The 14420-nt window shown below is 38.7% G+C and overlaps 1 protein-coding gene across 1 annotated transcript in view; it reads right to left on the bottom strand.

Annotated features, from left to right (window-relative positions):
- Window positions 1-2064: 2064 nt before the first annotated feature.
- GOLPH3 (golgi phosphoprotein 3) overlaps window positions 2065-14420 on the bottom strand; it is a 30758-nt gene continuing 18402 nt past the window's right edge. The window contains exons 2-4 of the mRNA XM_058823499.1: window positions 13054-13185; window positions 9183-9297; window positions 2065-5821 (exon numbers count right to left, since the gene is read on the bottom strand). Of these exons, the coding sequence (XP_058679482.1) occupies window positions 5397-5821; window positions 9183-9297; window positions 13054-13185 (672 nt within the window). The 3' untranslated portion in view covers window positions 2065-5396. The remainder of the gene's footprint in view (window positions 5822-9182; window positions 9298-13053; window positions 13186-14420) is intronic.

The raw sequence follows: 14420 nt of genomic DNA, 5'->3' as shown, positions 1-14420 counted from the left end.
GTAATCAAGAAAACAAATGGAAGACCAAAATATTTCAATTCGTTGTGCCACAGAAATTACTCATTCCACCATACTGTTAGTGTAATTATACCTTTTTCTTCTCCCACTTAACCCTTTTAATCACATAATATACACATAAAGTAACCTTGTAAAAAATGTGTGTCTACACCTTTGGAAAAATAAATACCCAAACAGAGCTGCTTCTTTGCCCTGCAGCACACACTCAACTCTTTTAATAAGCAGAGAGCCCAAAAGAGAAAATTACCATTGTATAGAATACTCTCACTGTAGAAAAAGCTTGAGTGAGAGATAGCAAGTCCTTGAAGCGCTGGCTCACAAAATCTACTTATATTAGAGAACTAGTAAAATCATTACTCTCGGCTGCAAGTTCTCCCTGCTGCATGGACTATAACTTGCTTTAGAAGCTGGCAAAGAGAAGTTTCAAGGTAAATTAGCACCAGGTTGTGCTCACCTTAACAAACCAGGTGTTATGAGTTGTAGCAGGCCACCAGCTGCTTCTGTTCAGCCATCAAGGCTTTTTGACAAACTCATTTGCTGAAAAAGAGGAGGCTCCTTGAGGCTTTGATGGGCAATCAACTCAGGTCCTTTAATTAAGCTAGGACCTACCAATTTACTAGACAGATGAGCTTTGACCCCATGACACTATAGTTAACCGCTATATGCCCTAACCATCAGGCCTCTAACGCACACCAATGAACTTGCAACTCACTATGAACCCAAAACACAGGACTAAGTGCCACATCCAGGTGTTTCTTGAAAACTTCCAGGAATGGTGACTCCACCACCTCCCAGGCAGCCCATTCCAGTGCTTAACCACCCTTTCAATAAAAAAATTCTTCCTGATGTCCAACTTGAACCTCCCATGGCACAACTTGAGGCCATTTCCCCTTGTTCTGTCACTTTTTCCCTGGGAGAAGAGCCTGATGCCCACCTGGCTACACTCTCCTTTCAGGGACTTGCAGAGTGACAAGGTGCCCCCCTGAGCCTCCTTTTCTCCAGGATAAACCTCCCCAGCTCCCTCAGAGAATTTATGTCCCAGACGCTTCCCCAGCTGTGTTCCCCTCCTCTGGACACACTCCAGCACCTCAAATGGCCCCACTGAATTACAGGGTCCAGAACCGGACACACAACTCCAGGTGTGGTTTCACCAAGGCTGAGTACAGGGGGACAATCACTGCCCTGGTCCTTCTGGCCACACTTGCTGAAGTCACCAAGCAACAAGACAAGAAACAGAAACCAGAGTCCAGAGTCAGGGGAGAAAAAGTTGAAACAGCAAATTATCTGGAAGAACAGAAAGGTGGAGGTTAGGGGGAAAGCCAAAGGCTACTATTTATCAGCATTTCTTTCCCTAGTTTTGTCTGCTGTCCTGGGAGCCAGGTTTTCCTGTGTTTCTACAGCAGCTTTCTTCAGGGTCAGAAGACATTTCTTACCATCAGCTTTCCACAGGCTTCATGCTGCTGTTCTGTGGGCAGGAGAAAGCAAGACCCACTGTGAGGAAACTCCAGATCTTATTCAGAGATTAACAAGGACAGCAGCTTCAACCAGGCTTCTTCCCAACCACTGCCCCAAGGCAGTCACCCCATACACACACCTGAGATCTCACTTTATATTTAATACTTACAAAGCACCTGACAGCATCTCATTTCCTAAGTAATTAAATTGTTAAATGCATTAAGCATTTCCACAGAATAAACTTACTTTTTCCAAAATTATTTTCAAAAATAAATTACTTTATAAAAAAATTCATACTTCTCTGAAGCTGGAAACCCCTCCTCCACAGAAAAAGGTGGACAATAGGGATAACTGGGACATAACAGAATCTGGCTGCCTGAATTGCCTAGAGCCCAGCTGAAGGAGAGCTAAGACTTTGATGAAAACCTTTAAAAAAAGGTGTTTCTTAAAGTGGTGAATAATGCAGCCTGAGGAAAAACTGGAAATTACTGACCAAATGAAAAAAAATATGTAATTTAGGTATTGCATGCATGCGATACGCAGTAACCATCTGCAGCTGATAGCATGAAAGAGTGCTTTATTTTGTTACAGTACAGATTCAGTCCAGTTCACAGAGAACACATCAGTTAATACATATCTTCACCTTGTAGGAGAAATGGGCATGAACACACGAGCACACAGTCAGCAGCCTTTTACCGCCACTTATGCAAATTTTGCCTCAAAAGCGTAATTTATGGTACACACGTTTCACTACCAGTCCATGTAACAGCACTGTAATGCCAGCTCTAGAAACACAGGAGAGGACAATGTCAATCTCAAGACTGAAAATATGTGTGTGTGTGTGTGTGTGTGTGTGTGTGCACACTTGAAAGTTTGTTTTAAAAGAATGTGTCCCTGAATAATACATGCTGTTCCTTGAGGCACGTGTTCAAGCTCAGGCTTTGGAAAGAGTCTTCACTTGAAGCAGCCACTGAGAGCCGAGGGTTTGGAGTAGACAGAACTGTCTGGAAACCAGGGAGGTCTCCGTGAGCTGCAGTAGCAGCCCACAGGTAGAAGGGGACCTGAATCTCATCAACACGGTCTCCCATGTTTAGCCATTTTTTAAAACCTGAAATTGCAACAAATGCAACGATGTCAGCCAAATCAGTTCCTGTTAACCGACCAAACTTACCTTGCTGGAGGGTTTTGGGCTTTTGGAAGCACAATTTTAGGACTCAGGACTCCAAAAGCTCATCTATTTCCCCTGCACATCCAGGCTTACACCAGGTGGTCCAGCAAAAGACACTGTTGTTCTTCCCAAACCTTTCCTCACTTACATCCAATTTCTTTGACATGTCCAGCACAGACTCTGCCCATCATGGTCAGAGGTACTATCTGAGCAAAATAAAGCTGATAAATACTGTGTGCAGTTATCCTCTGTGTAGAAAAAAAAAAAACCCAACCAAAAAACCCCAAATAATCTTTCAAGGAGGGGATTAAAAAAGGATTCCAAACCACAGATTTCTTCTAAACCATGTAGACTATAAGGGTGATAAAACTCCAATATCCCCAACAACCAAACATGAAACCAGAAAATGGAAAATACTCACAGGATGAAGAGAGGCCAGAAAAAGGACTGTGAAGGATACTTTCAGTCTGAAGCATGCTTCAAGTAGCTTAGATTTTCAAAGCCATTTAAAAAGTTTTGTGCACATAACTTGCTCCTGCACACTCCACCATTTTTCTGACCTTTCTGCCTAATTACTTTCTCCTCCTCTCAAAGAGCAAAAGAAAATGAGAAAACAGATCACATGAGAGAGACAATGAAAGCTGTGAGCTGCATGTACTAGCATGTATACAGAAAGTATTCCATAAGCTGTCAAATATAAAAGCAACACAGCAATTTTCATTTTGCTTTCACTTAAAAGCAATCACAGCTTGAAACGTTTAAAAGACGATGTCCCAAGTTCATGCCCAAGCCACTCAACGTTTTCAACACAGCATCTTACAAGTGAGAGAATACTGTTTGTCTTTTTATTTGTAAACCAGAGTTTGAAATACTTTACAATATACTTTTAATTTCATTTGTCTAAAGAAATAGCATTAAGAACTGAAAGAACAGTGTGCCATTAAATGTCAAGGACCGTATTTTTAAAAACCTTTCTTAAAAAAGGTTCTAGAGGTACGATGAATTTAAGTTGCATTTTACAGTCAACTACTCAAGCATATCAATGATTGAAAATGAAGTGCAAAATTGGAAGTCCAGTCACAGATGAGGCTGTAGAGCTGTGCTCAAGACTGAAGAGGTCTACCTAGGGCAGGCACAGTTGCACACTCCCCACATTAATTCAGCCTGTCCCAGCAATGAATCCTGCAGATCTGAGCAACACCACTGATTAAGTCAGTTTGAACTACTTAATATAAATTCTCCCTTTCTAATAAGAAGGATATAAACTAAAGCTTTCAGTTAGGCAATAAAACCTTTCTAATTAGCAACAAAAAAGTATAAGTGACATGCTTACTCTGTTTCAGGCACTTTCAAGATCATAGTTTATTTACTGTAGGTAAAAAGCTAGTATACAGATTAAGGGATTTCTTAAATTTCAACTCTACAGTTATACACCATCTAGTATTCTTGTTCTGAATATTAACCAAAAGGTTTCTAAACACCTGTAAGCCCCACTATAAATCTGCATTGGTATGATGAAAAAAGTATAGAAATCAATGCTTAATTCTTTCAATGCATAATATTTACACTGAGAAATCAATGGGAAATAACAAGCAGCAGCAAAGAGGCAATAAATTTTAAAAAGCCAGGGTTTTATATAGGTTTTGGGTTTTTACAATAGTGTGCTAATCAGCATAATTGTATATATAAAAATTAAAATATAGCAGAGCATCCCATTACAGATATCTGAATTCTCTGAACTGCTGCCATTACTTGCTAACCATTTACATGCAACACCTGCTAGGACTTTTTGTTTTTGAAGTGTCAAATAGTTCAAGGTTTATGAGACAAACATTAATTTGTGAACAAAACAAAAAACTGCACTCAAGAATTGTACTGGTCATGAGTCTTTTCCATACAGAAGTGGAGGGAAAGAAAAAAGTACCAATGATAGAAAGCAGTCTCTTTCCATTCACTAATTTTTAAAGGCAATGCATAGACTGAGAATACCTGGATGGCAAACTCCAGAGACTCTGGAAACAAACAGCTTTCACACACAGGACCTCTGCAGGAGGCCTTTCTTTGCATCAGATGGCAATGGCTGACAGCAAATAAGGGGCACCAGGTGTACAAGTAAGTAGATCTTGCAAAATACTAAGATGGGGCAGTAGTTAATATACAATTTGAACTATATATACACAATATAATGGAATGTATCCCCTCCCAAAACTGGTTTATGAAACAATTGGACCTTTCTAAACTAGTGTTATGACTCAGCTATCATTCTAATGAAAATATAAGTACACAAGAGACCTGCATGAAAATTAAAATTTATGGGGCATTTTACAGGAACTATTGACAAAGCTGCTTAATGGCATTTCTGCTTTTTAAGTAATTTTGTTATATGTAATTGAAAATATCTGTGTATAAAATGTCCTGACAGACACTTCAACATGGAGCTTTGGTGACAAACCACTTCAATAACAATGAGGTGAAAAATTAAACAAAGTATTTAAGGTAACTCAAACTGAATAGGAAATGGAATGCCAATATGGCAGTTCACCCTTCTTCTGTTGTTTTAAACAGGAAAGTCTCTTGTACCAGCAAAATCCTGTATACAGATAGAGAAGTAGGGAATACACCACTTATAATTCCCATTAAACAAAAGCCGATTCATCATGTGAGAAGGTACAAATTACAGAAAACATGAATAGTCAATAAAAGAGAAAAAACTGGTTTACATGAAAGAAGAGAGAACGCTTCAGTCTGAATGCAGTTACTTTGTGAAAGCTGCTACAACAGCCCACAGAACCTCATTCGTGTTGGTTTTCATACATTCAACCTCGGGGTCTAAATCCAGGAGCTGCCGCACTCTCTTTGTGGCTAAATCATACTGCTCATCCAGGAGGGGGGCAAAAGCGTTCTCCAGGACGTCTGAGGCGTGGGCTAAGTACACGAGCGCCAGCAAGCGCTTGTCCATGCGGTGGGGGTCGTTCACCCACTTGTCAAGAACTGCCTCCTGGACCTTCTTGATGAGGCGCTGTTTGATGTTGTTGTTGGTGAGAGGGTGCGTGGTCATGTCAAAAAGAAGGAAGTTCTGTTTCTCTGTTGTCAGTACACCTTTTTCCACTAGATTTTTAGCTAGCCGCTCGCGGACATTTCGTAGTTGGTAGTGCAACTTGAGTGGGTTCCATGTTTCACCTAAAACAGCAAGAAAACCACACAGCAGTCAGACAAAGTTTAAGCTGCACTGCCGCAATGATTTTTTTTCCCCCCTCTGTGGTGCAGAATGAGCTGTCAAAATCACAGAGCAGACTACAAAACACTGTGCTCCTGTCAGCATTTCTCTGATCCCTGCCATGGAGGCAGAGACCAGGAGAACCTCCTTGGAGCAGCTCTGGGGTACACTGACAGTTTGGATGAAACGATAGCTAAGCCATGTCTTGATTACAGATACGAAAAATAAACAAAAAACTTGTATTGTAAAAAAAAAAAAAAATCAGTTATGCAGTATTTATTTAAATGACAATAAAAATAAAGTAAAATTAAGCACCTTTCTACAGTCTTTTACCATGTCAGAGACCAGGAGAAGTGTTACTGCTTTTCTTCTGCCACAGAGACAAGCTAATGCATAGTTACCCAGTGTATTTCTTTATTTCTGCAGGTTTCCACTCTCTCCCCCTTCCTGTCTCCGCCATATGAAACAGTGACCATGCACTGTGAGTGTGTGTGGGGCACAGGTGTGCCCACATGAACCATGTATTAGACAGAGTCTTTAATGCTTCTATATAAATTATTTCTAATGCCTTTTGTTACAGCAGCAGAGCTGGGCCCTTCAGAGTGTGTGACTGTATGCATAGAGGAAACTGACAAAGGACAAAATCAGCATCAACAGCTCCAACTAAAACTGTTTACCACTGAAAATTCTACCTTTGCTTAATAGCTTATTTAACAGGCTAAAAATTTTAATTCCAGCTTACTTAAGAATTTATCATAATCTCTTCCTGATGTCAAAGACCTATGCATTTTAAGGGGCAAGAAAAGGAAAAGCTTTAAGTATTTCTTAAATAGATGGAGGTTTTCCATAAATGATATGAGAATTTCTGTACCAAACTTTAAAAAATTTATTGATGAGCATAAAATAATAACAACAACTGTAAGCCACAGGTGACTTTGAGGTTTCTCCCACTGTGATGGAGGGTGACACACACTGTATCCAAGTAACAGTCAAGATAAGCAAACAAATGAGGTGACTCCCACTGCAGAGTGAAAGGCAGAAAACCCAACCAGGCCTCAACTACACATCACTGAATGTGATTCCCCAGTTTGATCATAAATGAAGCTATCACACAAACAAAAAAGTGGTTTCCTTATTACCTTCTACGGGGCAAAGGCTACTTCCTAGATTTTTGTGCAGTTGCCATGCGGCTGAAAGTCAGTGCTGTGGTGACACCTTGTGACCAAGCTCTTCAATTACACAGACACTTTGCAGACACGGAGATGCTTGCTACATCTGCAGGAAACCTGACATTTTGCTCCAAACGTCTATATTCCCTACCTTTGCTTTCTTTAGAGACTACCTTATAAACATCAGCCTGGAAACATCACCTTACATGTCCACATATTTATTCACATGACGGCTCTGAACTCACATGTACTGTAACTCCAAGCAGCACTCTGCATCATTGACAACCATGAGTAGATTTTTTTTCCAGGATCGACCTGGTCCCCAAAGGCACAATTCTAACAGAGTTTATGAATTAAATAAAGCAAAATAAAGCAAAACCAGTCAACCAATAAAAATAAAAACCCCCACCAAGACCCACTGAAATATTTTTCTTCAGAAGGACAGATCTCTAAACCACGGGAACCAAAGAACACTAATGCCATCCAAGAATTAGTAATTAATAAACATATGTTAGTAAAAATTATTGATTCAAGCCTTAGCCACAGCCCTGATGATAACTATCTTCACAGAGCCAAAGCTCAGCAGGGTCAGGAAAGCCTTAGCTTAACTCAAAGAAAACCTACAACACTAGTTCATTCATTAGCTGACCCTTTTTGAGCCAGTCCTAACTTGATGTGCACTGCACTGGGAAAGGAGGTGAAATGTCAGCACAAATTATGTATTTGGGACAAGAAAAATGAATTGTTTTTGCCGGCCGTAAGAGGCAAGGGGAGCTGAGTGAGAACTGAACTGCACGGCTCCGCAGCAGCCTCGCCCCTGCCTGACAGCCAAGGAGCAGGAGAGGGGGGATGGCAAGGACCTGAGAATGAATGGTGTGCAAGGAAGGCTGTTTAAGGTGTGCAGAATGAATGGGAAGAACAAAGAAAACAGGAAAGCAGAGAAAGGCAAAGAGATTTTGCTCATTTCTGCAGCTTATCAGTTTTAAGAAGTAGCAGATTTTACACAGGCAACTTCCAAATCTCATTACCCCCAACCTCACAGCCACATTGTTGACAATGAGGGTCAACAGTGCAGGGTTTTTTCCTGTGCTGTTTGCACAAATGAAGCACAGCTCTGATCTACTCCAAGAAAGCTGCATTTATGTGCTTTGTGAAAACGGACGAAGGCTAGTGATCAATTCTGTCTGCAGCTCAGCCTGGAGAGGAGAAGGCTCTAAGGAAATCTTGCTGCAGCCTTTCTAGGCTTAAAGGGGGACTGCAGAAAAGATGGGGTCAGACACTTTAGCAGAGCCTGGGACATGAATAATGGTTTCAAAGTGAAGGAGAGCTGGCTGACATTGGATACAAGGAAGAAGTTTTTCACAATCAGACACCAGAATGGATTGCCCAGAGAGGTGGTGGATGCCTTGTCCCTGGAAGCATCCAATGTCCAGCTGGATGGTCCAGTGGAAGGTGTCCCAGGCGACTGCAGAGGGGCTGGACTAAATGGCCTGTGAAAGTCCCTTCCACCCAAACCTGTTCAAAATTCTATGATCACTGACACTTCATTCTTTCTCAACTATTTACTATCTTGACAGGGAAAGCTGTGTGCAAAGTACTCATCCTGAAGACTTTGTTTTGATCAACAAGAAGTATCTAACATTTAAAAATATTTATTATGTTTCTTCAGTTAATGAAAAAATAAAACTCCTAACACTTTATTTTTTCTTTATGATTAATGGCCAAATCACCCTCAAGTTTTATGTGCGAGCTATGAGCTCTTCACCTCCTTTCTTTATTGAAAGATCTGAATACTCAGTGCACACGCTCAGGCTCCAAACTTCCACCAACCCTCATTTCCAAACACAGGGAAAGGCAGTTACATCTCCAGAGTGCAGTCCTGATTTACTTCAGAGTCAGCAGAAGGCACCTCTTCCACTGAGCTGAGATGTCCTCTGACACTTCCATACAGATCCTCTCCGTACCAAGTTAAGTCAAAAGCAGTTACTTATATTTGATTAAAGGCTACAATCAACAAGAGACTACCCTAGAGGACAAACTAATTAACTTTTTTGCATATTTTCTCTCAAAAAATCTTGCAATACAATCTCTAGTGATGCCAGATAATTAGCTTTATTTGGGTAAAAAAAGCAAACACGTTACGTGCAAGGCTTACCACTAAGCAGTTCAATCCAATTTTGTACTGTTTCAGGAGGCTGGGTCTCTTTTATGTGTTTCAGAGCTTCATCAAGCAGAACATCCCCTGTAGGAGCATCTGACTTGCAAATCACCTAAGAATGAATAAAACACAGTCAGTATTTTGACATAATTCATATATGACAAACACACCCATCAATAAAAAACCTACCTGTTAGGAAAACCAAAATAATTTTTTTTTTTAAATAACAAACTCTCTCTTAAGAATAAGCAACATTGAAAAAGGCAAATTTTCATTATCAAAAAAAAGTAGTATGTGTTTTAATTCAAAATACCTTAAGTCTGAGGTTAATCTGTAACTTAAATTAACCTTAATGGGCTAAAATTAAAAGCTGTATTTTGAAGGAAAGTAACTCACTTATCTAGGTAGGTCCATTACTACCTCTCAAGAACAAAGTATATTGCACTAAATCAGTTTCTGAATACAGACTATTTTTCTGCTTCAAGTCAATTTATTCAAAATACTGAGTTAAACAATAAGGTTGCATGAAAATAACAACAAAAAAAGGTATAAAAACTAGTTTTCTTCAATATATGAAGAGATAAAAATAGGTTCATGACAACATCTGTAAGTTTTGCAGCTCTGAAGAACACACTGCCAACTAATAGAGTTTCATTTAATTACAGTTAAACCACATGTACCAGGGAAAATACATAGGTACTAATAAACCCCTTAACATACAACAATAAATGCAATACAATATAAGTCTCTTATTTAACTTCTAAAATTATTTGAGTTCTTCACTCAGGAAAGCACAACAAAAAAACTGATTCAGAGGAACATAATAAAATTCAAAAATATAACTGCTTGTTTACCAGTATAAGTAGTTACAGACACCATGCAAAAAAATACAATTTTTTTTCAGGAAACAAAATCAAGAACACCAAATGATAACTTACAGATTAAACTAGCTCAAGTTAGTATGTTTAAATAAAATCCACCTCTATTTATAGAAGAATTACTACAGCTAATAATAATACTACTACAGTTAATAGTAATAATAATAGTTTTTATTATTGTTGTTGTTACTATTATATCTGGCAATTTAAATAGTTTACAAACTAGCACTTTACAAGCATCAGGGAAAAGTACCGGGTGATTGACAGAAAAATGAATACATCAACACAATTCCATACATACATATATATATATATATATATATATATATATATATATACACATATTTCCTACATACAGCAGGAAATGAAAGCTCTTATTTTTCTTAACACTTTAGAGTACTCAGAAAGGTGTTCTGGAAATGTCATACTGTTCCATAGTTCAGGGAACATCCTGTTTCTTCAAAGATGCTGGTCCTTAGCCTGATTGTAAAAAAATATTCTTTATTCCAATTTTTCAGTGATGAATCAGGTACTAGATTTGCCTGGTACTTATCAACTAAGGAAATTTCAATTATACAGAATATTTAATTTGCATTTTTCAGAATACAGCTCTGTAATTAAGCAAAGCTAAAAGATTAAGCACAGATTTTTAAGTAAACTTCATTTTCTAGTTTTAATACAAAAATTCATTCTTGCATGAATTGCTCAGAATTGTTAGCAATAAAATACTGAAGAAAATCTGCCAAGGATTTTTTGGGATTCCTTTTGATTCTAATAACTATCGATTTGGTTTGCACTCTGAGCCTGTAAGGCAATGTAGAGTACCATCTTCTATTTTCAATAACCATTTACAAACCTCAAAATTCATTTATTTGTCTCTAATATTGATGCCAGTAGACAGAACTCCAAAATGGTGTGAAAATTACATATTCTTAAGCCAAATTTACAAGGATGTTGCCATGTGTAACACATCATATCCACTTACAAAGTCTCACTAAGGTCCATCAAGTCCCTGTCCACTCTTTTCTCAGTCTCATTTGACTCTCTAGGGCATTCAGTCATAGATTTAATGCATCTTGACCCATTCTGAAGTACAAAATACTATCAGCAGAGATCAACCTGATTTAAGGCTTTAAGTGAAAATCATAGTAGCTATCATTCTTTCGAGTTAATTACATTAAAGCCACACTTAGCTGGTTATAAATCTGTGCTACTGCCCAAAAAACTTGAGTTTACTCTCCCTTCACCTCACCTTATCACTTGTGCCCCACCTGATGACAAGATCAAGAGAGTGGTTCCATTAAAAACTAAACTGATCAAAGTAAATTATTTCACCACAGAATTACAACCTTGGATGTATTATTAGACAGCTCTTTCCACTTATTAGGCACAGTATTTATTTCACAGCCAAAGCTAAGGGCATGGGGAGCAAAGCCTGCAGAAGCAGGACAAGGAGGACAATTGACAGAGTAGAGACTTAAATCTGGCTAACACAGAAACAAAACTGAACTTTAGTGTTAATGGAAAACTTCAAATGAGGTGCAAAATAACACAAGTCATTCACAAGACTGATTTCTAAACTGATGGAGGTGCTGTGTTTACGGATTTTATTTGCAGGGAAGTACTTAAGCAGAAAACAACCTTCATCTAAGTTTAAAATTAATGTCTATTTTTATAGAACCCTCCTGCCCGAAAACTGAAAAGTATCTCAAATACCTTACAACAGCAGAATAAGAAAACCTCTAAATTGCGTAGATTTTAGATCACTTTAAACAAACCACATGATAAAATTTAACAAAAAACATGCAACCACGATCAAACAAAACCCAATCACAACTCAGACCAATAATTTTGCTTGTATTCTTTAGTGAATATACATACAGGTTATTTTTCCATTTTCTTAAAAAACCCAGCAACCTCACAGTTAATATTTCAAGTACACAGAACTGACAAGGTTTTCACAGAATGAAAATAACTCCTGACTGAATGCCTAAGAAGATTACTGAATGCCTAAGGAGCCAAAAGCTCTGGAGGAAAAAAAAATGTGCGAACTAATCAATGCTGAATATGCTTAAAGGAGGCTAAAAGAAGCAGGGACTGTTTGTCGGAACAGAGGTTCGATTTTTCTGAAGTGAAGGGAGCTGGGAGAAGGTTAGGGAATTCACAAGCTTGCCTTAAAATTTAGAAAAGATAATATTGACAGAGAAATGTGCCATAAGAGAATTTATCTGGGGTGGACAGACAACATTTGACCAGGTTTTCAATAGGCTTATTTTACAAGTGTCCTCTAACGCTGCTGAAGTAAAAATTCTTCCAAGAGCATGACTTTGCACATTTTGTACAAAGGGAAAATTCAATGGTAAAAGTAAAAAATTAGGCCCTCAAATCTTCAGCCCACTTCTATAAAGGACCGTGGAAATGTGGCCATCTTGAAGGTCAGAGAGCACAACCAATTTAACACACCAGCCTCATGCTTGAACTAGACAGTTTTATTTTCTCAGGGGTCCCAAGAACAACGATGGTTTCCTTCCCATGCAATGCAAGCAAAACTGCAACATTGTGTGCACCAGAAGTAAACTGGTGGCTTGCAGGACACATCTGATGTCTGGCAGTTATCTGTTCCTTTCAGCGTGAGCCCACATCCCACCGGCATTGCAAAATCCAGTTCCTTTGGCACTGTGGCAGGCAGTAACTGCTGCCACCACGCCCCAGCCAGAGCCACTGCCAACAGCTGGTCAGCAACAGCACCAGAAACACATCCAGGGAACAAAACACGGGCACAGAACAGGTACCAGAGATGTTCCAAGGCACTTCATCTCACCGCCGAAACAACTTTTAACTTAGCACATCTGCCTTAGGTCATTACTCAGAATCATCATCTTCACATAAAGAAAAAAAAACCCAGGCTTTTTCTTAGGACCAGCTGTAATTTATAGCTCCTGTATTGCGTGGAGCCTGACAAGTGAATGTGACCGTTCTCCTGCACTTACCTTTCTCGTTAGCAGACTTTTGCGCCTCATTCCACAGGCCTCCAGCTGGAGACGCCCCCGCAATGCCAATTCAATTAACATACAGCCACGCAATCCCGAGGAGATACAATCATTCCAGAACGATGTGTAACCCTGTGAAGAAGGAAAGACAGTAAGATATCTCCATCTCCACCTGAAAGAGAACAGAAAAAGGGCCTTGCTGTGTTCTCTAAGCAGTTCTGCTTTCACGCTTTTGAAGTAGCGTCACTAGTCACTATCATTCCCGCCCTGAAAACATGAAAGAGAAACAGTCCCATCCTCTGTTAGTTTTGACACTCAGTCTCTGCCTTTTGAAGAACTGGGAATCCTCAGGAAAATGATACAGAATGAAAGAGGGCAATATCAAGAACCGTGAGGTATAAAGTGTAGTTTTATACACAGTCAAAATAAACTTAAGATACCTTTAAGACATCAAGCATTTGGCATTACTGACACCACATGGCTTTATGAGTGACCAAGAAACATTAATGTGATTTTACATGCATAAACAATGTAGCACTGAGAAAGCAATAATAAACTAAAAGTGGATATTAAGTTTTAACTATGGAGTACACTGGAAAACATAAACATGGCAATCAACACAAATCACAGAACAAATTATTTTGGCTTGAACATAATAAACTAAAAGAAAAAAGCTTTCAAATAAATATTTATAACAGCTACTACTTTGTCATTTAAATCCCTTGAAAATATGTGCTTTTACAGCTTGAAGCATAGTTCTTATACAAACTGCAAAACTGCAAACCACATTTATTCCACCAAGCGCATCTCACCTACTGTGATTTCTCTATACTTCTGCATTGACAGCTGTCTGCTTAAACGGTAGAACAGACCACTTGACCCAACACATTTACTCATCAGTATCTAGAAACAACTATTGACTTTTGTACTCCATTGTTCAACAATTATGACCAAAAAAAATTTTACAAAAGTAATTATTTTACATGGAGTAGCCAACAATGTTCTTGCATATTTTTTTTATATTTGAGTATCTAAGATAAAAGTAAAATCATTGAGAAATGTTCTGAGAAATGTTTGATATGATTCATAAAGATCTTTCCAATGTCCTCTAGTGAAGCACTTCTGGAAATACCAACTTTGGGATACTTTATAGAAAGACGCTGTACACAAGACAAGGTGGGGGAAGAGCAGAAGAATGTTCTGCTTTTCATAAAATTGTCATAACCAAGAACCAAGACTAGCTTAAAACAAGAGCAAGCCAATTTTATTATTTTTGCAGATGAAAGCTGCCAACATATAAAGATATAAGGGGCATATACTTTAAGTCTACTAAATTTACAAACCAGTCCCTAACTAATGACATAAAT

This window comes from Ammospiza caudacuta, chromosome Z (genome assembly GCF_027887145.1).
Source record: "Ammospiza caudacuta isolate bAmmCau1 chromosome Z, bAmmCau1.pri, whole genome shotgun sequence".
Taxonomy (NCBI): domain Eukaryota; kingdom Metazoa; phylum Chordata; class Aves; order Passeriformes; family Passerellidae; genus Ammospiza; species Ammospiza caudacuta.
Note: the sequence above shows the minus strand (reverse complement) of the source record. Positions and strands in the feature narration are given on the sequence as shown.